Genomic DNA, 27,537 nt, shown 5'->3' with positions numbered 1-27,537 from the left:
TGCATTTTCTACATATATAAAATGAGAAGCAACATTATCTTCAAGTAACAGTGTGTAGCTGGTGGTAACAGCAACACCATGTTTAAGCAACTGATCTCAATCTCCCACTTAACAGCATGAAAACAGAAGACAAAAGATGACTGGTTAGACTGCTTAACTTTAAGAAAACAACTAAGTTCCCTAAAAGAAAGACTTCAAGTTCTAGCACTACCCACATTTTGAGACCAAAAAAAAAAAATCTCAGAAGTATTAATCTGAAAAATATTTAGAGAGAGCGCCCAACACTTAGTTCTTCCTTCCGTCACTTGCCCCGTGCTATACAGTTTGTAGAAGACAGTCTTCCAGGACCCTGAGGGCACAGACACAGTAATAAGAGGCAGCCCTTTTATTTGAGAAACTTAAGAGTCTTACTGAGGAAAAGACAAGTACCAGAGAAGCAACAGAAGAGAGATGGTGACAATGCTTTCAGAGGGACCAACAAGGCACCGTGAATAATGTATGCCACCTGGTGACCTGCCATCTCCTCATCTCCCAGACTTGCATGGTTCCATTCTTTAAACTTTTCTTGAACTCTGTGTAATTAAACACCAAATTTGGCAACCCATGCTAATTTTGAAAGGAACTCCCTGGGAATTTAGTAAAAGTTTAAACAACTTGTTTACATGTGTTTGGCCCATCTGTTTAAACAAAAAGTTTATTTTAATAGGAGCAAATCTTGGGTGCAAGCTCCGTTTGTGAACACTACGACATCTTAATCAGTTCTGTTTCCCTAATCTGCATCTAAATCTCCTCTGTAAACAAAATTTGAACAACAACTTTTTATGATAAATGTTGAACACCTCCAAGATGAAAGCTACAAAATAAACTCTACTTTTATAACCAGGAAGCATTCTAAACATACAGAAAATACTCTTCTTTATACTGTTCTCTTCTAAGAAACCACACACAAAGAAAATTCTGTGTGTGTGTGTGTGTGTGTGTGTGTATTCTTGATGATCATTCTGAAATGTGTGCATTCCCATCATGCCCGGTGTTTTCCAGCCCCATGATGCCCTCACTTTTGATTGTGGAGATGATGTTGAAGTGCACAGAGTATTTACTGATCCGGTTATCTTGTTCTGTGACAGGCAGAATCAATCAATCAAGAGGGCAGCTTTGCACTTACATATTCCAGGCACATCTCCGCACTTCAGGATACGAGATCACAGTGTTATCCAGCCAAATTTGATCAACAAATGCAGTTCCCCTGTGCCACAGCAATCTCAGATGAAGATGTTATTATGTGGAACTGAGCAAAGTGATAAAGACAGTACAGCGGCGCTTGGAGAAGCCCGGCTGGACCTTACTGACAGCTTTTATATACCAAGGCAGCGATGTCCCCTTCTTCCAGGATTATAAAAGTTCCCTTGATTTGAAGAAAATCAAGCTGTGCATACACTGGTGACTCCCAAACATTGCATTTTCCCATTTAAACTAAAATTCTTAAGGTAGAAGCAACATATATTTCGTGTAACATTGCAAGCAAAATCCTTTAATAAGGAGGATAATATTTAAAGCATAAAAAACATTCATGTGAATTTTCGTAGTGCTCTTCTAATAGTCTGTTGTTATTATTAAGTGGTATAAACTAATGTCTGAAAGACAAAAAACACTTTCACAATTTAATCAGTTATAAATAATTTTATTAATATCATGTCTATGACATTACGGGTAAAGTTGGTATCACTATTTTAAGAGGATCTCAAAGTATGAGAGAATTTCTTATTGTGCCAATAGCTTTTACTTCACTACTGCCCTGCGGTTATTTTACATTATTTAATCCCAAATCCCAACTTTTGGGTTCTACCTTCCTCTTGCATTTTAAATCTTTAATGGGAGCCTTTGGCAGTCCATGGGTACAATGATTAGATATCTGCAGAGAGGAATTGAAAAATTAATCATCATTTCCATTTATATTTTTGTACTACACCAAAAATTACTTACTTGTAGAACGAACTTCTATACTCTTGCAATATGTTCCTTAACACTGCAAATGTGGAGAATGATTTCAGATAAAGCATGTCCAAACTGAGCCAGTAAACAGCCTTAAGTTATTCTTTGAGATTTGTGTTCTGGGTTTTCATCCAAGTTTCATTTTGATTCTTTTTAATTAAAATACATTTATTGGTAGAGGTTACTTTACATGTGGCCTAAAATCAGGGCAAGACTACCCCAAGCTAATCAGGAATGATGTTAAAATTGTTTATTATCCTTTTACAAATTTTCCTACTTAAATTACAGCAATTCACAATTCTATGCAAAAAGTGAAATGCTATCCACACGCAGTTTACTATAGAAACTGATATATGTATTAATCTGAACTTCGCCTAAATAGCTCCTTAGCCACAAGGAACAACAACAACAACAAAAAAAAACCCCACCTAAAGTCAGCTATCACATCACGAGTACCATCAAACTGCTAAATCTATTAACTTTGTTTTCTTTTTCTCTATTATTAAACTGGAAAGAAAAATTCAACTGGAAAATTGTGCCTTTTCAGTTCCCTTGTCATCATGTAATAAGTATGAGAAATATATGTGCAATGGCCAAATGGCCGGTAGACAAAACACCCACTCTAAGTGACGTACTGTTTTCCATACCACTCAGACAAAATCAAAACAACAGAACTGCTGCAAACAAAAACAAAATAACATTTCCCATCAGCATTCCAGACAGAGAAAATTTACAGGAAAAGAAGCTGGGAAAAGAACCAGAATGAAATAACTGCTCATACCTCCACTCTGGGTAGAGCCATTTCTTCAGACAAACAGCACTTACTTTAACACTGAAATGTTTAACAATTGATAAAATGTTTGCCAGTTAGAAAACTTTTTTTTCTTTTTTAGGCAAATATTTGCACCGTTTAAAGCGATGAAGTCCTTCTAGAACCGAGAGGCCTAAATTATTATTATTTTTTAACAGGGGGAGACTTATGATGGGAAAAAAAAAAAGCTTAGGTTGCAGAAGTATACGGAGGCAAGTGTGTTTTACTCAGAAATATAGCAGTGTTTCCTGGTACTGCTAAGTCCGCCTGGCACGAGAATGTAAAACTCACTTGCAAAAGCTAAGATGATCTCCTTTTATAGCTGAGTCACATTTCTGTAACTTTATTAAGGTGCTGGCTCCCTGGAAGTTACTGGATCAGGGTTTCCCCTAGATACCTGCTCATAAACTGAGGCAGTGAAGCAACTATCAACAGCTGTATTCGACTATTTCATCGAGTTGTTTTAGTGTCTCCATCACAGTAGATTCTTGTCAGCTGCACTCTTGCTAACACAATTCCTGTGTTTTGCCTGGCAGTAAATGGACGCCTCTGCCCTTGCGATGTCTAAACAACGCCGTTAACATTTGCCCCCGAGCGTCTCTCTCTTTGTCCAGTCCCTGTCTTCTAACAGATGTCATCCAAGCCTAATCAAGCATAAAATGGTCATAAATATTTCTTTCTGGTAGATTTCACATTCACATTTCATGCAGGGACATGATATTTTTCTGCTACCTCCAGGGAGAGCCTAATGCAAAAACCAGTTACTTACATTCTAGCCTCATGTTCCTTTAGTAAAATGCAGAACATGTTTCTCAGTTCAAAGACATAAAAAGGCATGAGACTTTATCTTTGGTTTTTTGTTAAACTGTACCTTGTTTCATTCCTTTTTCCCCCAAAATGCATCTTCATTTTACAGTTTATACATATGCATTACAAATGTTCCTTTGTGCATGTGAAAATTTAAAACAAGATAGAAAAGGAGACCACGTCTACAATATTTCATTAACTTCAGGTTTTCAACATTAAACTGTTTAATTACTGGCAAAAAGATTTTTTGTTTGTTTGTTTGGACACCTAATTCAAATAACAAGCTACTTAGAAAGTAGATGAGAGAAGAAGGCTCTTCTATGTTGGTTTATTTTATGCACACTTTTGCAACCTTCTTCATCATATTTAGTTAAAACAATGGGATGAATCCAGTGTACGAATTTCAGGTTCATGGCAATTTACCAGTTGAAAAAGGAAAGTTAATCACGAGACAGGCCCTGTTCCCAATACTTAAACTTTGATCAAGCAGGGGAAGCTACTCCAGATAATTAAGATGCCTCCTTAACGAAAGAAGAATTGGTAATCAGCACCATCAGATTTGTGTTCAGCAAACTTTGTAAATAATGAGTCTTAATCTAAAATAAAACTATCCTAATAATACTTTTGAGGCCATATGTCTATGTTTCTCTTTCCTATTCCTTTTGTCAAAACAAAAATCTTATACTGCTATTTAAAGTGAACTGCAAAACACTTTGCAGTATATATCACAACAATGGTGCCCCTCCCCCACTCCATTGAGCCCAATATTTGATTACAGCTAGTCAAATCAAGCTTTCAGGCAAATAATCTCCATTTTTAAAGTTAATGAGATATGGTCATGTCGACAACAGCTTGTAGAAACTTTAAATTTTAATTCCTGCAGGCTGTGCTGGCCTCTTTTACAGCAACTACTGTATGAATGAATTCAAATTTGCCAACATGGCTATGTAGACAAGTGCACACTAATTAAAAATACCCACTGGTATCATAATTTAAATACCATGAAAATAAACTGTGAAAGTCGCTCGGATCCAGTCTCATGGTTGCCTTAGAATGTGCTTCCTCTGACTATAGGATATTTCATTGCTGGTTTGTTCTTAGCTGAAAACTATTTTGCATCTCTGAGGTATTTGGAATTTTGATATAATTATACGATTTGTGTCAATATTTGTTTCACATAAGCTGTTAAGCAGGCCTCCCAGAATGACCCCTATTTGAGAAAACCATACTGCTGGGGCAAGTGACAAGCTTACACTCTTGACTTAGGGTCCATGTACAGTTAACTTCCCTTTATCTATAGTACCTTCCCTTTTCTAAGTTCAAGCCATGATGAAATAAAAATAAAAACAGTTATTTTTGTCACTTTCTTTTCTTTTATTCTGTTTAAAGTCTTCATTCTTCTTAATATTTGTATTTTAACTGCTTTTCTTCCAAACAAGAAAGGTAGGACGTGCTTCTTTATCTAAATCTAATTCCTAAATGCTGCCATAACTTCTCTCCATCCATCCATCCATCCATCCATCCATCCATCCACCCACCCACCCACTCATACACACATTCTCTCTCTCTCTCATTCATACACATACACACACACACACACACACACACACACACACACACACACACGTTTTTTTAATTTAAATAATTTTTGGCAAGGGAATTCCAAAGTCTGCCTTTGCTGCAATAAAAGCATATTTCATACAGGGTAAAAAGTCGACACCTCGAGGGTTAAAGCTATTTAAGGGGTTAAATATGCAATTACTTCTGACTAAAACCAGAGAGACATACAGATAAATAGAAGAAATGAAGTCCCTAGGTTCCCTTCAGAAGCCTTCATCACATTACTACCAGACAGAAACTCTTTAAGTACCATTTTCAGATGTTAAATCATTGTTCGAGCTGCACATATTCTTGCTATTCCTGGGGGAACAATATCTGAAGAGAGCGTGCTAACAAATGCAATCCTGTAAACAGGCATTTTTCCTCTCGTTGTTAGTGCCTTTGTATCCCCGCTCTCGGCTCTGTCATCCATGCCTTTTCTCCGCTTTGAAGTAAAAGTAGTGAATGAGCGGCATCATCTATTATCCGGAGTGTGCATATAGATTATAAATAAGAAATAAAAATGACTTTCAGTACACCGCTTTTGCATTAGCAAGTTACCTTCTCTCTTACTTCCTCTGTCCTGCATACCATGCAACCAACAATCTATTAGAAACCTGAATTTCAGAGTTTCTTTCAGAGGAAGACACAGACTGGAAAATGTGTATGCCGAGACGTGAAAAGTTGTGTCGACACGCACAAGGCTGGGATCTGGGCCATGGCTCTGAAACCAGCTTTTCTCCCTCCTTAACCCTTATCTTACAGATGTCCTTCAGAACAAGTGATGGGACTAGCTCTTCATTTACATTTTTCTGTTGACAAACAGAGTCCATGAATATTAATTATTCTGAAGTTTATTTGCAGAAAAGGCACTTTCTAATCCTTATCAATTATTTATTAAAAATCTCCACCGCCTAATAATCTCATTAACATTATTATACTAAGGCCAACAGCAAATATTCCTTTGATAAGTAACAACCCAACCCTTTATCCTTCCTGCCAAATCTCAGGTAGCCTCCTTTACTTAATCACGGATAACCCAGCTTTTGTTTCCGAGACGTTTCTAGGTTGGTCCTCCATTTTTCTAATATAAAAAAATTCACATACAGTGCCTTTTATTTTAAAACTGAAAGCTTCTGATACACTAAGGAAAAGATGAATTAAAATTAAAACCTTGAAAAAATATATATGTATGCCTGCTTTTTTATCCCTGCTGGTGAAGTGCAGAATTACTAAATGGAAATCCCAAGGGACCAAAACCCCGCAGTCATGGAGCATGAGTGGCTTCAGGGGAATGCATCAGGTTTGGGGAAACGTGAGGGCCTGAAAAAATGTAATGCAAATGGAAATCACACCTCAATAATGAAGACACCTTACATTTATATAGTGTTTCACTGCTTACGAAGCATTTTGACGCACAGTACCTTATCTGCTTCCCTTAATGCCCCTCTGAAGTGTACAGGACAGTTATTATTAACTTTATCTTACAGATGAAGAAGCTGAGACTAAGCAACTGCCTAACGTCACCAAACTACAAGGTGGCAGGGCATGGAAAAAGTCCAGGAGTTTTGCATCCTGACTTGTTGATTGGTTCTATCTTCAAAATCAGCATTTCCTCTAACTTCCTTCTTCTTCCTTTTTGATTTACTGTTGGCATTTTAAAGGATATTCTTGCTTCGAAATTCATGTTTTGAAGGAGTAGAGTGCCTCTTGTTGATTCGTTAGATACTACACTTTCCAAAAATCATCAAAGCACCCAATATCTAAAGCAGAGTCTTAATTTAATCAGAGACCAATGAGGGGAAAAAAACAAACAAACAAACAAAAACCAAAAAACAAAAAACAGGATGCAATTTTAGAAGCAAAAGAAATCTTTGAAGTGAACTAGATTCTAGAAGAATTTGTGACTTGTTACAAATCACAGAGTGAGTTATAGCAGCAACAGTGAAACCCAGCCTAGCTGATACCCACATCAATGTTCGTGGACCATATGTGCAGAACTCTTGCATTCTTCAAACTTGAGAGAGCACTTCTTTTTCCCTTTTGATCCAGGAGTCACCTTTTATCCCCCACCCCCACCCCACAAATGTAATTTCTCATGTATTGCTGAAGAACATGACTCAGTGTTCCCAAAAATTTCTAAATTTGACATGGTTTGATAGGAATAATCAGCCTGGAAGACATTTCAGTTTCGCTTTCTCAACCCCAAAGTCTCCATCCTCTCTTTTCCTCACCCCAAACTGCCCAACCAACCTGACTCCATTTACAAAGTTTCTAAAATGGAAAGTGCGTCCCTGGAAAAGAAGTTGTCTTTTTTTTGTATGGTGGGGATGTCTTTTGCCCTGCATAAAAACACTGCAAACTTAATAGAGACAGAGCAATCTTCTGAAGAAATGTACTAGTTGTTATTCTATTAGTAAAACTATACATTCTACACAGAAGGGCAAAGCCTGACCCAAAGTCAAGATGCTACACATTCCAGGTAGAAATCCAATAAAAGGCAAAACGAGAGTGGGGGTGCAAGTGATAAGAGGCCAGTTCATAAACACTGTGAACATCTAGAAGAAATTACAGAGGTTAACTCCGGCAACTCCGATAACAATGAGACATGGTAATGAGCACTGAAGTCATCTCACAAGGAATTGCTGGCATATTCTGGGAAGTCTTAGCTTCTTTCTCAACAGCATTCAAGAAAATGTGAGCTTGTCATAACCAGGATAACCACAGTAAACGAGGCTTTAAGGAATGGCAATTGGGAAATAAACCATGGTAGGAAGGATGAAGCTGGGAAGTTGTTGTTTTTATTAAAGAAGAAAGTGAAAAAATAAATCATCAATGTTAAGGCATGGTGTGACTATAGCAGAGAAACTTTATCCACGCTACACAGAAACAATTTCTTTGAGCCACTATCTATGAATCCTGTACGTCACAGCGGTCTCCAATCTTTTTGGCACCAGAGATCGGCACTCCTATGAAAATCTAATGCCTGATGATCTGAGGTGGAGATGAGGCGCTGATGCTAGTAATGGGGAGCAGCCCCAAATACAGATGAAGCTTCATTTGGTCAACCGCTCACTACTCACCTCCTGCTGTGTGGCCCAATTCTTAACAGGCCATGGACCGGTCCACAGCCTGAGAGCTGGGGACCCCTGCTCTAGGATTAGGGTCAGTAAACTACTGCTCATCGTCCAAATCCAACTCTCTGTTTCTATATATAAAGTTTTATTGGAACACAGTCATGCCCATTTATGTACTATTTATGTCTTTGTTCACGTGAAGCATTTGTGTCACAGACAGAACAGCCAACAAAGCCAAAAAAGTCTACTATTTGAAGTAAATTTAAATGTAAAGTTTGCTGATCCATGCAGTGAAGAAAATAACCACTTCCCAATAATTGATTACAAAAATTTTAAAATAGATGTACATACACAAACACACACACACTCACACGGATATACTCTCTCTATATATCGAACATAGTTCTTAATGGTGTTGGTAATCACAGGAATCAGTTTTTGATTTCATCCATCCTGACAGATCATGGAAGGGCCCACAACATATCCCAGAAGACTGTTTCTAAACACATCAGGGGCGTCCATGCAAAAGTTAATCAAAGAACAAAGCCTTTATTTTGTCTGAGCTTAGTTTCTTCATCCATAAAATGTGAGGCTGGATCATCTAAGGAATTTTAAAAATTCTATGACCCTACAGAGAAAGAAAAATAAGAAAAGCAAACACACACCTCTATATATTTGGAGTAGGGAGTAGAGTGGGGAAAGGAGAATTGAGGATACCGGAGACAACAGGTACAATCAAGTGAGAATAGATAAATGCGTGTTAAAGGGACAAAATAAAGTTACTTTTATCATTCCCTCAGGAGGGAAAGATTCTGAAAGACCTCAGTACCTGTAGCTAGGAGTAGAAGGAATGCCCTATTATTTAAACATAATAAAGAATTGTTAGGAGAGATCAAGATTCTATGAAACCTTCTGCAGAAGAGTTGTGAGGCTGCAAGGAGACTGGGCAGAATGGACCTACTGTGGACTTTCAGAGTAGCTTGAGGGGCAAACGTCCGAGCCACCTGAGCATGCATTTACTTCAGCTCCTTGTACTAGGAATTGAAATAGCCTGATTTTCTTCTCCGGACCACCAAGTGTCTCTTTTTCGCAATGACAACACAGATGTGGCCATGGTGATGCCTTTGAGGAACTGAGGTTCCCTACCTCTCAAGCAGCAACCAAAAAGTGGAAATTTTTCATGCTATGACTTTTCTTCAAATGAAGTTGCTCCACTGTTCTTTTCAAAAGCAGACTGTCAGTTTGTTTTCAAAGGTGTGAGAGAAAGACTAAAAAAGATGCGCTGCAGCCTGGTATTTGGGCTTTTGTTTTGGTCCAGAACAGCAACCCACTAACCTGTGAGCTGACTTAACAGTTAAAGCAAAGACGGGGCATAATCAGCTGACTTCCAAAATAAGCCAGGAAAGTCAAGACTAAGTCCCCAGCTGGAAACAAACATATGCTCCACTCTAGGAAAATGCACATAGTTTAATTAGTAGGTTATGAATCTTTAAAACTCCCACAGCAAGTCCTATCATACATCCTTCGTGAGTACTATCTTTTATTTATTGTGCTAAGCAATGTTGTTTGTTGACAAGAGCGGTGTTGGATGTGAGCAAAGCAGGTGAGCCAGGGAAACATTAACACAAAATACCACTCTGAGAGCGAAGGACATTTTGTCAACAGAGCTAATCACTCTTAAAGCAAAACAATCCACTCTTCCAGATATTAAAACACTGAAAATAACTGTGACAACATCAAAAGGACTAACTCATTAATCAGTGAAATTGGGTGAATAATTTCCCCAAGTAACACAGGTACCAGAAATATTTTATCCAAATACATTTTTGTCGGTTGGGGAAAGGGTTTGAGCCTGTTATATAATACTAAGAAAACACAGAAGGTATTTCCCCAGTCCTGTCAGTCTGTGACAGCTGTTTGGGGCACCTGGAGAAAGCCTGCAGTTTAAGTCTTCTTGTTCCATGTACCAAACACAAGAGCAATAAAGGGAAATTTGTTTGACCCAAAATGGCTGCTATTAAGTCTATAAAATATTTGTTGCAACCACCACAGCTTGCAGCTTATTAAGTGCAGACTCATTAATAAACCGAGATTTCCCATTTCTTAAAAGCCAACACTCCCATTCCCCTGACTAGCTAAGGAGACAGCGATGTGAAAGTTTTCCACGTCACAGCCATGGCTCAGATGTTTCAGAACCCTGCTTGGTTGTCCGAGCACGCAGTAAACTCCGCCACAAGCACTACCGGGTTTCTGTCATTTCCGGAGCAAAGCAAAGGCCTTCCAATAGAAATGTTTTTGAAACAGAAGACTTCATGCTAATTTCTGTCAGGGTGTGCTGGGCTTGGGTGTTGGTTAGAAGGATGCCAGCAACAGGTGGGAAGCAGGACCCTGCCTTTGAAAGGAAAAGAAATTCAAGCAGCAAAGCATAGCTGCTTAAGAGTGAAACTACGCACATTTGCTAAAAATAAGGGATCAGCCTGAAAAGAGGAAAGGGTAGAAACTGAAGAGCTTCTGTCTAAGAGAATATTTGGCATCTTCTGACAGGACACAGCAAGAAAGGATGGGTTGAAAAATGGAAGAGTTCTGAATGAGACAGCATTTGAGGATACTGACAGTGGGGAAAGAGGTCTGGGGAACAGGAGAAATCCCATCCTAGAGCATATGGCCTCGTCATCACCACAGAAAATGCGAGAGTCTTGAGTGCTGTGGTGAAGAGTTCAGGCTGTGGGATTGGGGAGATGTGGGTTAGAAGTGGGCTCATCCAGCTGTGTGAAATTGGACAGCTAATTAAGTTTCTTCCTGTGAAGAACAGGAATTTTAAGAGTACTTAGCTCATACAGTGCTTGTGAGAACAAGCTGCACTACTACATGTAAGAGTACTGAGCGCATGACCAGAAGGGAAGCTTTCAATAAATTGTGCTATTGATACTATTACTACTTCTAACTTACTACTACTGATATCAGTTAAGTTCACACCTGTAAAAATCTGTGACAATAGGAATGCTTAAGATTTTAGATAAAAAGAAGAAATGTACTCATTTACTGAAAATTCATAGATTACCTATCATCATACCATGTTGAATGTTTCCTCATAAAAGTAATTTTTAAGAAATGTGCCTAAATATGGAATTACTTGGAAAAGCTGCGAGAAGATATAAGGGGGAAAGTTAGGAAAACAGCATGAATTAGATCGTAAACTATGAAATTTAAAACAGAGAACACAAATTTCCTCCAAAAGCTAGAAATACAAAACATAAAAAAAAAAAAATTGAGGAAAATGTGAACCATCATATAAGCGAATTAACCCACCATATAAGAGAAATAACAATTCCCACAGATAACATTATTGCTATTTTTTTATTACAGTTGACGTTTAATATTATTTAATGTTAGTTTCAGATGTATAGCATAGTGGTTAGACATTTATATAATGTACAAAGTGATCCCACCGACAAGACTAGTACCCACCTGGCAGTCTACACACTTATTACAGTATTACTGACTATATTCCCTATGCTGTAGTTTACATCCCCACGACTATTTTGTAACTACCAATTTGTACTTCTTAATCCCTTCATCTTTTTCATGCAGCTCCCCAGCTCCCCACCAGCTATTTGTTTATCTATAAAATTCCATAGTGGGTACAGGAATAGGGGTATGTAAAACTGTGAAAGTGTGATTAAATAAAAAAGAGCTAATGTCCACCAAAATGTCAACGGTTATCTCTGTTGTCTCCGTAAAATGAGATTACAAGCGGTATAGTTTCTTTTTTCTCTGCTTTCTTAGCTTCATCTTCTAATCTTTCTACAATGAACATGTAATTAATTGTGCAGTAGAAAATGCAAAATTATTTGGTATTCAATTTTCAATTGAAAACATCTGAACTACACCCAAGCCTTGCAGGGAGCCAGTACTGAGGACTTCACTCTTGGCATTGGCACATGGGGTATTTTGTAGGCACTGGGAGAGTTGTGACTGTCTCAGCACCTCCTCCAGCACATTCAGCAGCCATTCCCTAATTATTCCTCTTTCTCTCTGCCAATATTTTATGGGAGTTTCACAAAATGCACCTATAGCTACTTATACTCACAAATTGGAGGACCTTCTAAAATACTGGCTTAAAAAAAAATCGACTTTATTTTTTCTGTTTTTAATTCTTCAGAAACTTCCTCAGCCTTTATAAGAATCAAAAATTATCTCAGACTGGAACCTGAAAAGGGGAGCTTGCCAGACAATAGCCTAGGGAAGCTATTGGTTATGTGTAATATGTAATTATTTGCTAACCTGGTTCTAGGTACCAGTCCCATGGAAATTATAGAGGGAGGGCAGCAAGGAGCATTGAGACATAAAAATCACTGCCATGTGTGAAAACTTAGATGTTAAAAAAGAAAATGCAGGCATAAGAATTTAGCCAGAAAAAAAATAGACATGCCAATAAAAAAGCTGCTTCTTAAAATTTGGCTGGCAGTGTCCTCCCCCTCCCCAATGGATACTCTTAGTAAAGAAAACATGGTAGATTTTTTTTCTCCCTTGCCTGTATTTGATTTCCAATTAAAATTAAATATAAACTGAAATGCCACCTGGATTTTAGCAAAATCCAATCCCCACCCTCCACCCCTCCTTTTTCTTAAAAGAACCTGGGCTTACATATACAAACATTTTGCTAAATGACCCATGGCAAATTGCGTAATGCCAGTAAAAGTTGTGTTTTTTAAGTTATGAGCCCCAAAGATTTTATCTGAAATAAAACCCTGATTCAATTCAGATTCTGGAGGCAAGCTGTGTCCTTAACTCTGCCTCTAAATTTAAAACATTTGTGTGTGGGGCCCCTTCAGTAATGTTGCTAGTAGGTAAAAAGGAGAAATTCTGTATTTATTAGGATATGGGTATTCTTTTCTAAAATGGTAAATTGGGGCACTAATTGCCTATAAGAACCTATTCTCTGCAGTCTTCATATAGAGGTCAGTTTTTAAATGAAGAGTTTGACTGTCATTTCAATTAAGCATCCCTATTTCAATCAATCAGATCAATGAAGGAAGACATAAGAATTCCCATATTCATAACTAAGTGTTCTCCTTGAGGGTCTCCAACATGAATGTCTATAGTGCGCCAAGGTGACTGGATTTCAATATACATTGGGTGGACTAGGCTAAAGAATGGAACAGTATTGAAAAACATCTCAGTTCTCTCCTGGCCTCTACCACTGGGTCTCTCTAAAACTTCAGCCACGTGGATTCTCTGTCCTTAAAAGATGCTGAGTAAGGACAATAACAGTACCCCGAGCCTTTTAAAGGGCTGATCACTGTGCTAAGGCCTTTATGTATATTACTTAATGTGTTCATCACACAAACCTTCTCTAGAAATTACCTCTACTGTCCCATTTTACAGACACAAAAAGTAAGGCTCAAAAAGTATTGGCATAACTTGCCCAACTTCATTCAAGCAGCAAATGCTGGAGGTGAGAAACCCTTGTCAGTAGGATCCATAAAGTCTCGACTGAAACGTTCCTCCTGCCTTTTCTAGTTCCCTAAGTCAGTGAAATAAGTCTCTAGGGGAAACTGCACGCACTGGGCAAGCAACTAAGTATATCTACATATGACTGTCAATACAATGCACACTGAAGTCCACATAGACAGGGAAGAAACTTGGAATGGGAAGCAGTGGAGAAAATCTAAGGAAACAAGTGCATTTTTTTTCCACCTATACTCTCTTTTTATTGACAAAAGATTGCTTTTGTCACAAATTGATGATGTTAGAGAATGACGGTGAGTGGTTGTCTATTATGATGGTGGGAGCACCTAGACATTTGGAAGCTCTGTGGAGAAACAGAACTAGGGAGCAGATGAGTGGTAGCTGAACACATAACATGTTACAGAAGAAAATCTTATAACCATGAAAATTTTATCCCTTGTTTTTGTGAAAAATTATCATCTATCTAAATCTTGCTCAAGGGGCAGCTATTGTCTGCCATTTATATACATCTCATAAAAGTTTTCAAACTTTTCTCAAATGGTATGAATGTGAATTATAATAATAATGTTTAATCATAAAGGCAATAAATGTTATTGTAGAAATTTTAGAATATACAGAAAAGTATGAAGTATACAAAATAAACTATAACATACAAAATTAATATTAACATACAAAAATATTAACATACAAAATAATAACATTTTTACACACTTTTTCAGGGTCCCCTCATATATTATTATGATAATTTGTTATTAAATATTCTATAATAGTGTTATTCTTAATGGGTATCCATTATTACCTCAAAATTATATGCAACCATTTGCTTAACCTTTCTTCTAACATCAGAGATTTAGGTTCTTTTTTATTTTTCATATTATAAATACTACTGCAATGAACACTGCAGGTGAAAATCTTTCTCTATGCCTCACATTATTTCTATAGGTTAAATCTTAGTTAATTATGATGATTAAGAAAAGAATAACAATAGCTAATACTTATAGACCTTTTACTATCTGCTGTACAATCTTCTAAGCATTTTATATTATACTCAGAATATTAAATGCTAATATTATCCTCCATTTGATAGATGTATAAATTGAGGCACAGAGAAATTGATCTGCACAATTCCCCAACTAGTAAGTAGCAGAGCCATGACTCAGACTGAATAGGCTGGCTCCACTGCCTATGTTTTTAGACACTCCGCCTTTATGAGTGGTTATCAAAGTGTGATCCTCCAAACAGTAGCAGAAAATGGGTGAAAAGTATCAGAAATGCAAACTATTGGACCCAACCCCAGATGCTACAGAATCAAGTACTCTGAGAGTAGGTCCAGAAATCGGTGTTTTAAGTTGACCTCCAGACAATTCCAAATACACACAAAAGTTGGAGACCCCTGTTCAATGCTACATAACCTCTCAGTACAAATGGACCCCTGAATCAAAGGGTGCGACTATTTTAAGCCTCTTGATACCCAGTGCCAAAGTAGCCACAGATGGGCTACACAAACTTACACTCCCATCAGCCACATAAGGGAGTGCCAGTGCAGTGTGCACCATTTCTTATAATCTTGGCTGATTTAGTCAAAGATCTTCTAACTAGTTTATAGGGCTCTTTAGTTAGAAGAGTTCAAAAGTGTGTAAACCTGGTGATCACATTTGAATAGACATAAAATGGCTTAGAACCTGAACAGAGTGCTTTATATGACCTTACTTTCCACAGACTAAGATATCCACGGACTAATCCAGGGACACACTGGGAAGCTACTCATCAGATAACATACTTACAAACAGAACTAAGCAGGAATGTAAGAAAAGAAGTAAGGCAGAAGAAAATAGAAGGCCAATGCATTCCCTATGAAAGACTGTCAATTCATAAATAGCCAGACTGAGCAAATGTCTTCAAAATTTGACAAATATCTTAAAATCACGTATTACAATTTTAATTGTTCTAGCTATATAATAAATACTGACAAATTAGCTAAAATTTAATTTAAAAGTATGTGAAATATGGACGCCATCAACCAAATGACTGGCCTTGTCAGCCTGCATCTAATCTCTGGAAATCAGACACTCAACTCAAGCAATGGTCTGTATAAACAGATAGGCCCTGACCATTTCCTGGAGACCAATAAACTCATATTCTGGCGTCCAGCATAAAAAGACCTCTACTCACCATATATCTTGTCATTCCATAGTAGAAATCCACTCTTTCTTATTCTAAAATTAAAAGTGGCAAAATGGCAGAGACACATCTCTTAGGCACTTAATCTCTAAGTCATAAGCCATACAGCTCAGTCCATACCTCTATCTATCATCTCCTGATTAAAAGGGCTAAACTAAAGCAGCAAATATGAACATACTGAATCAATGTTTCCTAAATTTTACCATAGTCTTTACAAATCCTACCAACACAGACACAAATAAACTTCCTCTCTGGGTAACTGAAGAGTTATTGCTTAAATCACTCATCCGTCGATTAGTCATACACATCTTTTATAGCTTGTCATCATTTGCTTTAAAACTTTTATTGATATTTAATGAATTTGTTTATTATGTCTTGAGATAGTCAGGATATTTCTTTGTATTTTCTAGCCAACCATGGGACCATGAACATAGGATATACTACATTTTTTTTTATGTTAATTTTCCTTGATAATTGAACCATAGCCAAGGACATTGGCCCTTGAGTGACTCACTCAGTGGTCAACATCCATTTCTTTGGTAGGCTAACAGATTGTTTTTCTAACCACCAATGATGCCAACACTTTTAATTTGTAAGATACATTCAATTAAATGGTCAGAAAGAAACTCTGCAGGTATAAAGAAACCTACAAGTTAAGTTACCATCCCAGAAAATGCAAAACAAAGTCTTAAATTGTGATAATTTTTCGAGGAATAGTTTAGAAAAGAATGATGAATTATCCCTTCGTTTTACCACTATAAAGCAAGAGTCAAAGGTTCTAGAAGGCGAGTCTTGCCACATCTGCAATTTACTAATCCAGGGGTCAAAAACTTAAAAAAAAAAAAAAATTAAAAAAATTTTCGATTATAGTTGACATACAATATTAGCTTAGTTTCAGGTGTACAACATAGTTATTAATCACTTATATAACTTATGAAGTGATCACCCAGATAAACCTAGTACCCATCGGATACCGTATATAGTTATTACAATATTATTGACTACATTCCCTATGCTATACTTTACATCTCTGTGACTGTTTTTATAACTGCTCATTTGTACTTCTTAATTCCTTCACTTACTTTCACCCAGTCCTCCAACTCCCTCTCCCATCTGGAAACCATCAAAATGTTCTCTGTACCTATGAGTTTTTAACAAATCTTTCTGTAAAGGACCAGATAAGTATTTTAGGCTTTGTGAGCCATACATTTTCTGTTGCGACAACTCACCTCAGCTATGTTAGGAAGACAGCAGTTATAGATAATAGTAAAATAGTGGGTGTGGGTGGGTTTCGATATAACCTTTACATATATTAAAAAAATAGGTGGCAGGACAAATTTGGCCAGATTCAGCCTTCTGGCTCAGTTCACCAATCCCTGGTATAGTCTGCAGGCTTAATACAGTCAGTGCTTTGTACCTAGAATCTACCCAATGAAGGTACTAAGAGAATGGCTTAGATGAGTTTAAAATTATTTCCAGAATGCTATCTTGACAACTGTAACTGCGAATCACTATTGCAGAATATAATCTTGACAATTATAAACGTGATTACCACATACTCAGCTTATGCATGATGCTTTCCCCTTTCAAAACATATTAATGACACAGTAAAGTCTCCACATAAATGTAGATGCATACACATATATTATACAGCACAAAGTTTGTGTTTTTTAGACAAGCATAAATCTAATGAGATAATCAGAAGATCCTAATAAAAATGCGTGTTGTAAAGTCATTTTCACTTAGTCCTTTTGGATGTTGAATTCCCATTGAATTGAAATGGAAATATCACAAGTAGGAGGGGAAAAAAATGAGGCAAGGTAAGCAATATTATCACCGTATTATTTATCATACACATTAGGACTCAAAATAGTCAGGAAAGAATGAGCATTATGTCATTCTCTCCTAGTCTTTAACCTTGCAAAAGGTTGTTGAGTTCGTAGAGAGGATAACAAGAGTCAATACAAGAGGCTATAAAAATGGAACTACTTCTTATCATGCAACCTTGAAAAATTAATACTTAATAATTATAAGAACAAGAGGCTACTTTTGCCTTATTTTAGAATGTTATACATTATTTTATTAAATTTTTCCAAAACTCTTTCTTCTTTTGACTCTGAGCGGCATGGCTCTGCTGTTGAAAAGCAAAAGACATTTTACGCACAATTTTCCCTCTACTAGAAAGAGGTATATTGTGCCCTTCAGTGAACATAAAATTGATATTATCATCTCTTAGTTTATATCTCACTACTTAACCTTCAGATTAAAAGTTATTGGATTTGAATGACTAAGAAGACATCATGTCACCTTCCCTTCAATGTGGAGAGAGGGGAGTTGGAAAGGAAAGAAGGTACAGTAATAAAAACAGTGATAAAAACAGGGATTTTGGATCAGCTGACACTATCCCTCTTATGACAAGTGACTATGATACTGACAATTCCTTAGAGTTGTATGGATGATAAATTGCGTAATAAATGGTCTACTTTAAGGAACTTTGCTAAAGATGAATCTGCGTTAGGAAGTTAATTTTATTTTGGGTAGAGTCTAAAAAGAGCGGTCTAAAAATAGGCATAAAAGAGTTAATTCAAGGAGAGCCTTAGGGTTATTTAGATACTGGAAAATATCCTCTCAGAAGGATTAAAGGGAACAGATCTCCCTTCCCAATGCCTCTATGGAGGGCTCAACTCAAACATACAAACAAGGCCTTGACATCCCTAAAGCAGTTTAATCTATACCTTGTAAATGAGTCTTCCAATAGCACCGACTGTTTCATAATTACGCATTGTATTTTCTAACAAAAGAAACACAACATGCACCCCCCTTCACCTTAAAAAACAAATTCATTCTAAGAGGCTGTGTCAATATGAAACAAAGGCTTTATCGAAGATCTAACATCGCAGTTTTGTTCTCTAAAAGGGATAAGTCCACTCCATGATCGATAGGAACTCACACGGTTTGTTGGCACTTCCCGCGTGACTTTTGGAAGATATGCTCATTAGTAACTGGAAAAGGCTGAAGGGAAAATACTGGATAACTTTAATCTGAATAAACATACATACATACAATTAAAATAGTGAGTTTTAGTGATATAAGAGGGTGTCCTTTCTTTAAACAGCCTTTCAAAAAAGGGCTTTCCAAAATAAGTCCATCCTTTATTTACAAATTATGTTTGTGCTTTCTTTATCATATCACAATAATTTCAACTAGTGACAGGTAAAAGAGAGACTTGGTTCTCCTGCTAAGGCCCTTCTTTTTTGGTTCGTGATGCCACCACTTCGCTAATCATTCGGGTTAGATATCCTGAATCATACTTTATAAGTCTCACTCCCCGATGTTCTCACATCTCCTAATTCAAAAGGCCCCATTGATTTTCCAATACTCCCCTCAGCAGTCATTCTTGATCCAGGCCTTTCTTCCTCTTCCTATTTCATCCATTCACAAAGAGTCTGTCCCATAACTTGCTCTATGGCAGATCTTGTGCTCTGTGTTGAATATCATGAAATGAGAAAGGCCCGTCCCTGCCTTTATGGGCCTTACAGTTGACCAAGGGACTCAAATGTAGTTGGAGAAATGCAGGGAGCAAGGGTAGTCAACAACGGGGTACCCTCAATTAAATGAGGTGAGGGTCACCCCATTACTAAATTCCAGACCAACTGCAATAACCTTGTCACTGCTATTAATTTCTCAGATAACTCTCCTTCTAAGCTAGGCCAGGTCCAACCTTCTAATTAACTTTCAGTACACCTCCTCTTATGTGGCCTTTCTTCTCTGCTTTGAAACTTCCCTTGGCTTAAAAACTCAAGCCTCCCACAAGCTTAACCCAATTTACCTTTCAACCACCTTCCCATTGCTCCATAGTTTCTCTTTAGGCTGTAGCCAAATAAACTCCAAGTTATCCTCCCATGCTTTCCCAGCACCTCACACATCAGTTTGGTCCCCACATCTACTTACACATAGGCATACACAACAAATATCAGTTGAATGAAAGAATATGCAAACAAAGGAATAAATTAACCAAAGCTAGGGAACGAAATTCATACATGTTTTCCAGTGTAGAATATTTATTAGCTCACTTGGAACAAAGCAGAGATTAGGCCAGTATGTGAAACTCTCTTTACCACATTTTCTTCTGAGAGAAGGAAAAAAATGTGGTTGAATTTCTCTGAACCAAATCAAACACAGTATTTAGCAAAGGGTCTCTGGAATGTTACAAGTAACACTTCATAATTACAATAGATTTGAGTTCAAAGACCAAGTGATGAAAAGAAACTTTCTAATATGGGGTTCAATTCCCTATATAAACTTCCTTTCTGTGGCTCCATCTACCACTTGAATTTATATTGCTATTCTACTTTGTCATAAAAGCAGTCACCTTGTAACCCTTTTTATCAAGTAATCTATGCACTACCTAAAAGTACACTAGACTCCATCAGGCGAGCTATAGGTTTACATTACACAAACATACCAATTCTGCCTGCTCAGCACTAGTTGTCAATAAAAGCGAGCAGTTGCAAAACAGCAAAGTAGGTTCCGTGCCTTCAGAGAACAGATAGGAGCCTGCCAGTTTTGCAAAACAAACTCTTTGCAATCACCAAAGCTAATCTGTCAACAAATTACCATTAAAGTCATACCTCCTAAAAGTTCAAAAAGAGATTTCTGATTAGACGAGAGATAGGAAGTATTTTTATTATTATTATTATTATTAGCTCACAGGTCAAGGCTTAAAATTACTTTGTCACAGCAGCAACGCTTTTGCTTAAAGTCAAGAGGGTAGACTTCACTCATAATGAAATGTGGCATCTGAGTTTCTATTACCATGCTCCTTTACGTACGTGGCTCTTTTTTCTTTTTTGTTTCCTGTGCCATCTTAATTTTCAGTGGAGAGATTAATGACACACAACTGTTTAGCAATCAAAACTTGAAAGAATTTCATTCAAGGCTCACATCACATGTTACATGAATCTTTGACAACAATATGTGGATGGAAGGCAGGTCTAAACTAACAGAGTAGAGAACTAAGTTTAGCATCCAGGGTGAAATCTGCCTTTACCAGAAACAGCCACAAAAGGAATTGAGAAAAGTGGGAATTTGTTATTGTTGTGGCTGCTTTTTCATTATTTGTCAGAATTATCTGAATTCCTATCTCAGTTTTGTGTCAGTTTGTTTATATCGTTTTTGCTAACGTTTTGGTGGCAATGACTCCCACAGAATAGTTTTGCCCATCAATATTTTCAATGACATTTTAACGTCGTCTCCAAAAAAGAGTATATCTTAGCAGAGCAATTCCTTTAAAATTACAGCTTTCCTCCTACCTGTGGAGGAAAGTTTTAGCTTCTATCACAGTGCCTGGCCCCATGAGGGCACTTGATAAATATTAATAATATCTTTTCCTACAATCTCTTCCGGAAGCTTCCCTTTTAGGACACAAATATGCTGACCATCTTTTTCCTTCCCCATAGGATCAAAAGACCCTCTTTTCAGATACGGTCCCTGGCAGCTACAATGAGAAAGGCCACTTGAGGGCATTCCTAACAAAGTTCATAAGCAACCTTTTTCAAAGAAAAAAAAAGCAAAGCTGAATTACCTATTGCTACCCAGTCTTAAGTATGTATCTATAAGATCCACCACACTTAATCACTTGGGCCTCTCTCTATAGAGTGAGAAACAAGGCAAAAGATGGCCACTGGAATTGAGTATGGTTCTCCTTAGGAATGTGGGTAAGAATGAGAAGCAAAGGGATGGCTCCTTTCATATAAGCTTACTGCCCATCCAAACACTGACAGCTATTTCTTCCAGGCATTGTTTTTCACAGAGGCAATTAAAGTTGGAAATTTTGGCAGAACAACTTCCCTCTTCTGCTCAATACCTACTAGTAATTTCAGTGACGAAAACTAAATGAAGGAATTTATTGTGCCATTTTAAAAAGAGGAGAATTTTAAATTTTTGTGTACTGAATTATACTAAAACATTGACATTTCGGTCATTACAATTCCATTTCTCACATTCGGAGAACCGCAGGATATACACTCATGATTCCCCCAACCTCCTCTGGCAGTGTATTTCTACATTCCCTTTGAATGTACATAACTAGACCTTCCTGAGTCCTACCACACTCATCCTATTTCTCTGAGCTTCTCTGGTCCTGTGTAATGACTAATCTTTCACCTCCTTCAAGAGCTCATCGGCAAGATTCAACCCAATAAGTCTTCCTTCTTCCCTTTCATGATTTTTCAGAAGCTCCCTATTCTTTCCACCTCTCTTCATCTCCTAAACAGTCATTCGACATTTTGTCTCTTTCTTCTACATGATTAACATGAAACAAGTACCACTATCTTTTGGGCTAAAAGGTCCAGTACCTTAAACCAAATGTCAAAGAAGCTATATGAAGTAAATATGTCAATTATCTACACACACTAAATAATGCATGTTCAAATTCCATATATAGTTTCTTCTTTTGTCTTTCTCACAGATTATCTCTAAACTGCCCCCCCTCACATAAAATGATAGCCACACCTCAACACCACAGTAACTAAAGCTCTCCCTATACTGATTTGCAGACAATAAAATTGCCAGGTAGTACTAAAAAAACCCAAAAACCAAAAACCAAACAAAAAAAAAACAAACCCCAAAACCCATCATTAAATGGAATGTTGTTAAAAAATAGCTGTTTTATTTAACAGCTATTCATTTTTATTGAATAAACATTTTCTAGTATGCATTCTGTTAATTGACCTGACAGCATATGCTGTATATGGAGAAACTTCTAAACATTATGCTCTATGTAATATGCTTATCTGAAAAAGCTCTCATTTGCAGCAATATGGAAATAAAATTCTGCTTTCTAAAATTCAAGACTTTTAAAATGCATTAATCCACACAGTTTATGAAATTGCTCTGGACATTTTAAAATCCTTTCTTTAAGACAAAAACTTTAGTAATTGGTAATAGTATTTGTTGCTGAGTTTCATAAATGGAGTAGTGCATATCCAATATAGAACTTTTACAGGCCTAGAAATGGGGCAGGCATAATAGGAAATAAAAAGCAGTTATGGTATCGGGTAAAGAATTACTCGATGCCTAAAAGAAAATGTTCGGAAACTCTATCAAATTATATTATTAGAAAACTATTGTTGTAATAGTTTCATGGCCTAGATATAGGTAGAGTTGAAACATTACAGAGATAATAAATGCAATTAGTTTGAGGAAGGAAGACAGTTTGTGAGTATGTTGGTGGGCTCCTCCAGCTAATGGCAGCACCTCTCCTTGGCTGATGGATTTTGAGTGATGATGGCATCTTCCAGACCAGAATCACCAACTCTACTGCCTAGAGGGCACAAATGGGCAAGGCTGCTGGGTGGGAACTAGGACCAACCCAAGGGATGCAGGCTCCCTGACTTAAGTAGCAATTCATCTCCCAATGGTTGTTGCCCTTGTAGGGATACTGATCCGGGGTGAGCAGATCTGATTTTTTAAGAGAAGATGATATAGCCAGATTTGCCTCATTTTCTAAGTTATCGACTATGTAATTTTTTAAAACACAGTTCTGTTTGGATGTGGTTTAGTTGTTCTACAGATCAAACACAGGAGAGAAGTCACTCCACAGTGAATCTTTGGGAAAATTCTCCATTCCGAAAGGGCACATGCTATCATTTGTAAATCTTTGGTAACATGGACCAAACATGGAAAGGCTTCGATTTATTTATTTTAAATCCTGGCAATAGGTAAAAATGCTTCCTATGTCATCAATGATTGTACTGGTGCAACTGGAAAATCTTATAACATTCAGTTTCACAGACAGCATAATTAACTCGTTTTTATATCAAGCCCTTTTAAGCCAGATCTTTTTGTTCCATGGACTTCTAACATATTTTACAGTTCTAATTCTCTTCCACTGTCCTACATTAATCAAAGCTATAACCCCTGTTGTCTTTGTACTACAGAATCAGAATGTGCCCCTGGCGAGGAATGGGGGAAAAGTCAACAGGAATTAAATTTCAGTGCAACTGTTTACTCAACTGTGGCCTGCAGTTATTGAAATTTTATCCGTGGTTTTGTGTGACTACCGCAGTAATGAATTCAGCATGGCTGTGATTTTCTCACTGCTGGTATTCTCACTTCAAGTAAAAACCTGTAGAATAAAAATGACAAAAACGACCCAAGTCCATCACGTTGACGCTCAGATTTCTCCAAACTGTTTAATTGTTGCAGTTTTCAATTTGGAAGACAAGCCTGATAACTCTAGTCCTATGAAAGTTTTTGAATCCTGTAGTTTTTTTTTGTCTTATTTCAACTACAGGCTTTCTTTTCCCCCCCAACAACCTGTTAAAAGCCTCATCACACACTAAGGGGAGTCAAACAGCTGTCAGTATTTTATTTTAAAAGACCGAAAAAGGCCGGCCAACCACAATACGTGAGGTTTGAGCCACAAAGATAGACCCACTGCTTTCTTTCTTCCTAAAACTTATCGATGGAAAACAAACAAATTTTTTATTAAAATATTCAAAAAGAGTTCTGAAGTACAATCAAAAGATATTGACCTTGATATCAATAACCCATAACAACATATTTTCCAAAATGGTCACAGCCGGAATAAAGAGGGGAAATGTGAATAATTCTGCTACTGATGCTTTTTAAGGAAGATGTTGTTAAAATGCACTTTTATAACTTAACTTTCTTCTGTAAGGTGTGTCATTGCTGTTAATGGAGTAGTGTGTGTGTGTGTGTGTGTGTGTGTGTATGTGTGATATATATGTAAAGTTTCTGGCTGCCTTACTCCTTTGAGACAGTGAATGATTCTCTGTTCTTGAAATAAAATACAGAAGTTAATTTTCCATTTATCTAATTGGCGTACTCTAAATATTAAGTACTTGGGGTTTATACCACATTGGTCAATAGCCCCACCCCAACTACTCCATTAAGAAACAGTTGAGTTTGGCCTCTATGGTAAGGACAAAGAAAACGGCACTCTAAAATACCATTTATTCTCAAAATAAACCATAAATATCTGGAAACACCACATGAGCAAATATGTTGATACCCTTCTACCACTTACTGATAGGTTTTGGTTAAAAATCTCATTGGTTAGAATTAGGCCATTTATACTAACTTAAATGCACATTGTTTATACACAACATACATCGTAAATTCTAGCCCAAGGTGCAGATTCAAACAGTGTGGGCTGCCAATGAATGAGACATTAAATCACTTAAACATAGTCCTCTGAATTAAGACCTTAGCTTGTCTTAGTTTCTTTCTCTCTGACAGGTTCTATTGTCTCATGTTGGTTCCACTAATTTCTAACAGACTAACGATCTAATAATCCCTTATATTTTAAAAAATTCTTAGCAAAAAGAAAATAAAATATACTTTAGAGCCTGCCAAAGGCTATATCCCTAAGATACAAACAGATTCCCTTTGCTTCTCTGATACAGATTCCAAGAAAACGTTTGAGATTTGCAGTTCTACTCCCTCACTCCCCAACAACTTGTTTCTTTCAGAAAGGCTCAAAGATGCATCATTCTTTTTTTCACCTTTTACCAAGTGGCACCATAACTATGTATTGAACAAATGAATCAAAGACTAATATGGAACAAAAACCATCCATTATCATTAACAAAAACTAATAATATAACCTGATTCCAAGAGAGTTTAGGAAACAATGCCTGCCTTCAGGCAAATGCTATTTACATATTTGAATTTTCATCAACAATTTGGCCACACAACACCATTTTCTGGGTCACCTTTACCTCTCAAAATATTTTATCTGTTACTCACAGGTACCCACTTACATGCCTACAAAATAATATAACAGGAATGAGTGTGTCCCAATTCATGTGCATTCTCGAGAGCCACTAAGTAGCGATAATATAAAACATTAATAGGATTTAGCCACATCTCAACAGCCGTATGTATGTAAGAAACATATGTAAGTGGCCCATACCTCTAAATTCCTACAGGTAGCAGGAAGCAATTTCTTACACTGATGCCTGTGTTATTGCTGTTTTCACTGTTAGTTACCCAATTCTGCCTGTATTTCCATTTGTTTCTACTCTCCTTTTCACCTACTCTTTTCTCTCTTCTATCCTTTTTTATTTTTATCTCTTATACCTTCCTTATTGTTTCCTTCTTCATAAGGTTTAGAAGTCAGTTCTCTCTTTTTTTAAATTAAAGCATTGTATACTATTTCTCCAAAGGTTAATTTTATTCCAAGTAGTTAAACTTTAGGCTGACATACTGGGAGCTGGGAGGGAGTGGTCAGAGGTCCACTCAATCCCATTCTCAACAACCACTCCCCAAGAGTGGGTTTTGAAGACTTCCAAATCCCAAAGGCTTGCGAATTAGTCTCTTAAGCCAATCAGCGGGACCCGAAAAGATGCTGCTTACAGTCAGATGGAGAGTCAAGTAAGCATAAAAAATTCACAGTGGTTAAGTGTCAAATCATTGGCATGGACCACACTCCACACTTGACTCCGGAGCACAGTACCTGCTGCTGCTGCACGTGGGCCAGATCGGCCGCCCCAACGTCCACGGCTGGCGTCTCTCCGTTGGACCGCCCTTCCCGAAGACTGCCACACTCTAATAAATGGTTGCCACTGCTCGACCCATTCTGGATGGCTGAACCGTTGCTTTTTGTCTCAGGCCCAGATTCTTGCATCATGACTCAAAAACCTGATAGAAGGATTTTCAGGAGGGAGCGGGGGAGAAAGGAAAAAGGAAAAAAGCAGCTGTTAAAACAGTTGTTGCACGTAAGGAGAAGGGCCCTGCTTTAAATGTTGCCAAAAATCTGTAAACAGTTGTCATTTTCTTTCACTCAGTTTATCCCCGTTAGTGGTCCAGTCCACTAGTTTTTTAGTATGGAACTGTCGGTCCAAATCCAAGTTTTATTAGTAATGTTAAATATGTTATCTATTCCCTTTGGAAAAAATAAATATTTCAGGTGAACCTAGAATTTATAATTAAATTTCCATAATCATATCTTGATATTTTGCCTGAAAACCAGTAAGTCATTCTATATAGGATATTAGGTACAACATTAAATTTTAGTGTATGGAGACTCCACGTGGTGATGACATTCTTAGGGAAAAACTCTCCAACTTAAGTTTATCAAGAGATGACACACATTACCAGGAGGCCCCTGAGGTAATTTGTGATGAAAACACTGACAGTCAAAAACCAAAAAAACATCTTAAAGATTTGTACTCCTCAGTATTACTCAGGTACTGAAACTCTTCAAAAGTGGCCATTCTAAGATAGGCCACTTTTAGAGAGGAAAAACAAGCCTCCATTTTTCAGAAGCTAAATGAATCTAGACTTTGATCTTTGTCTTCCACTTAAAATAGTCTTGAAAATCGCATTCAAAGTTACATGTTTCTCATGTTGGATTACTAACCATTAATTTGGCTTGAAAGGTCTGGGCCTTCTTATATTTCTTTTGGAGAAAATCTTGCCCAGGCAGACCAAAAAAATGCCTGAATTTGAAAGTACTAAACATCTAATAATAACAATTATAATTATAATTATATAATGATATATGTAAATATAGCCCAAGATAAGTAGCTAGAGAATATCACCTGCACAAATACATTTCACATTCCATCT

At 37.2% G+C, this 27,537-nt stretch overlaps 1 protein-coding gene across 7 annotated transcripts in view; it reads right to left on the bottom strand.

Moving 5' to 3' along the window:
- The window catches only part of FOXP1 (forkhead box P1), a 573,767-nt gene that overhangs the window by 189,285 nt on the left and 356,945 nt on the right, over window positions 1-27,537 (bottom strand). For all 7 annotated transcript variants that reach the window (XM_015593721.2, XM_025050689.1, XM_006917474.3 and 4 more), the window contains one exon: window positions 26,423-26,607. In XM_015593721.2, coding sequence (XP_015449207.1) covers window positions 26,423-26,596 — 174 coding nt within the window. In that variant the 5' untranslated portion in view covers window positions 26,597-26,607. The remainder of the gene's footprint in view (window positions 1-26,422; window positions 26,608-27,537) is intronic.

This window comes from Pteropus alecto, unplaced genomic scaffold (assembly GCF_000325575.1).
Source record: "Pteropus alecto unplaced genomic scaffold, ASM32557v1 scaffold75, whole genome shotgun sequence".
NCBI lineage: Eukaryota > Metazoa > Chordata > Mammalia > Chiroptera > Pteropodidae > Pteropus > Pteropus alecto.
Note: the sequence above shows the minus strand (reverse complement) of the source record. Positions and strands in the feature narration are given on the sequence as shown.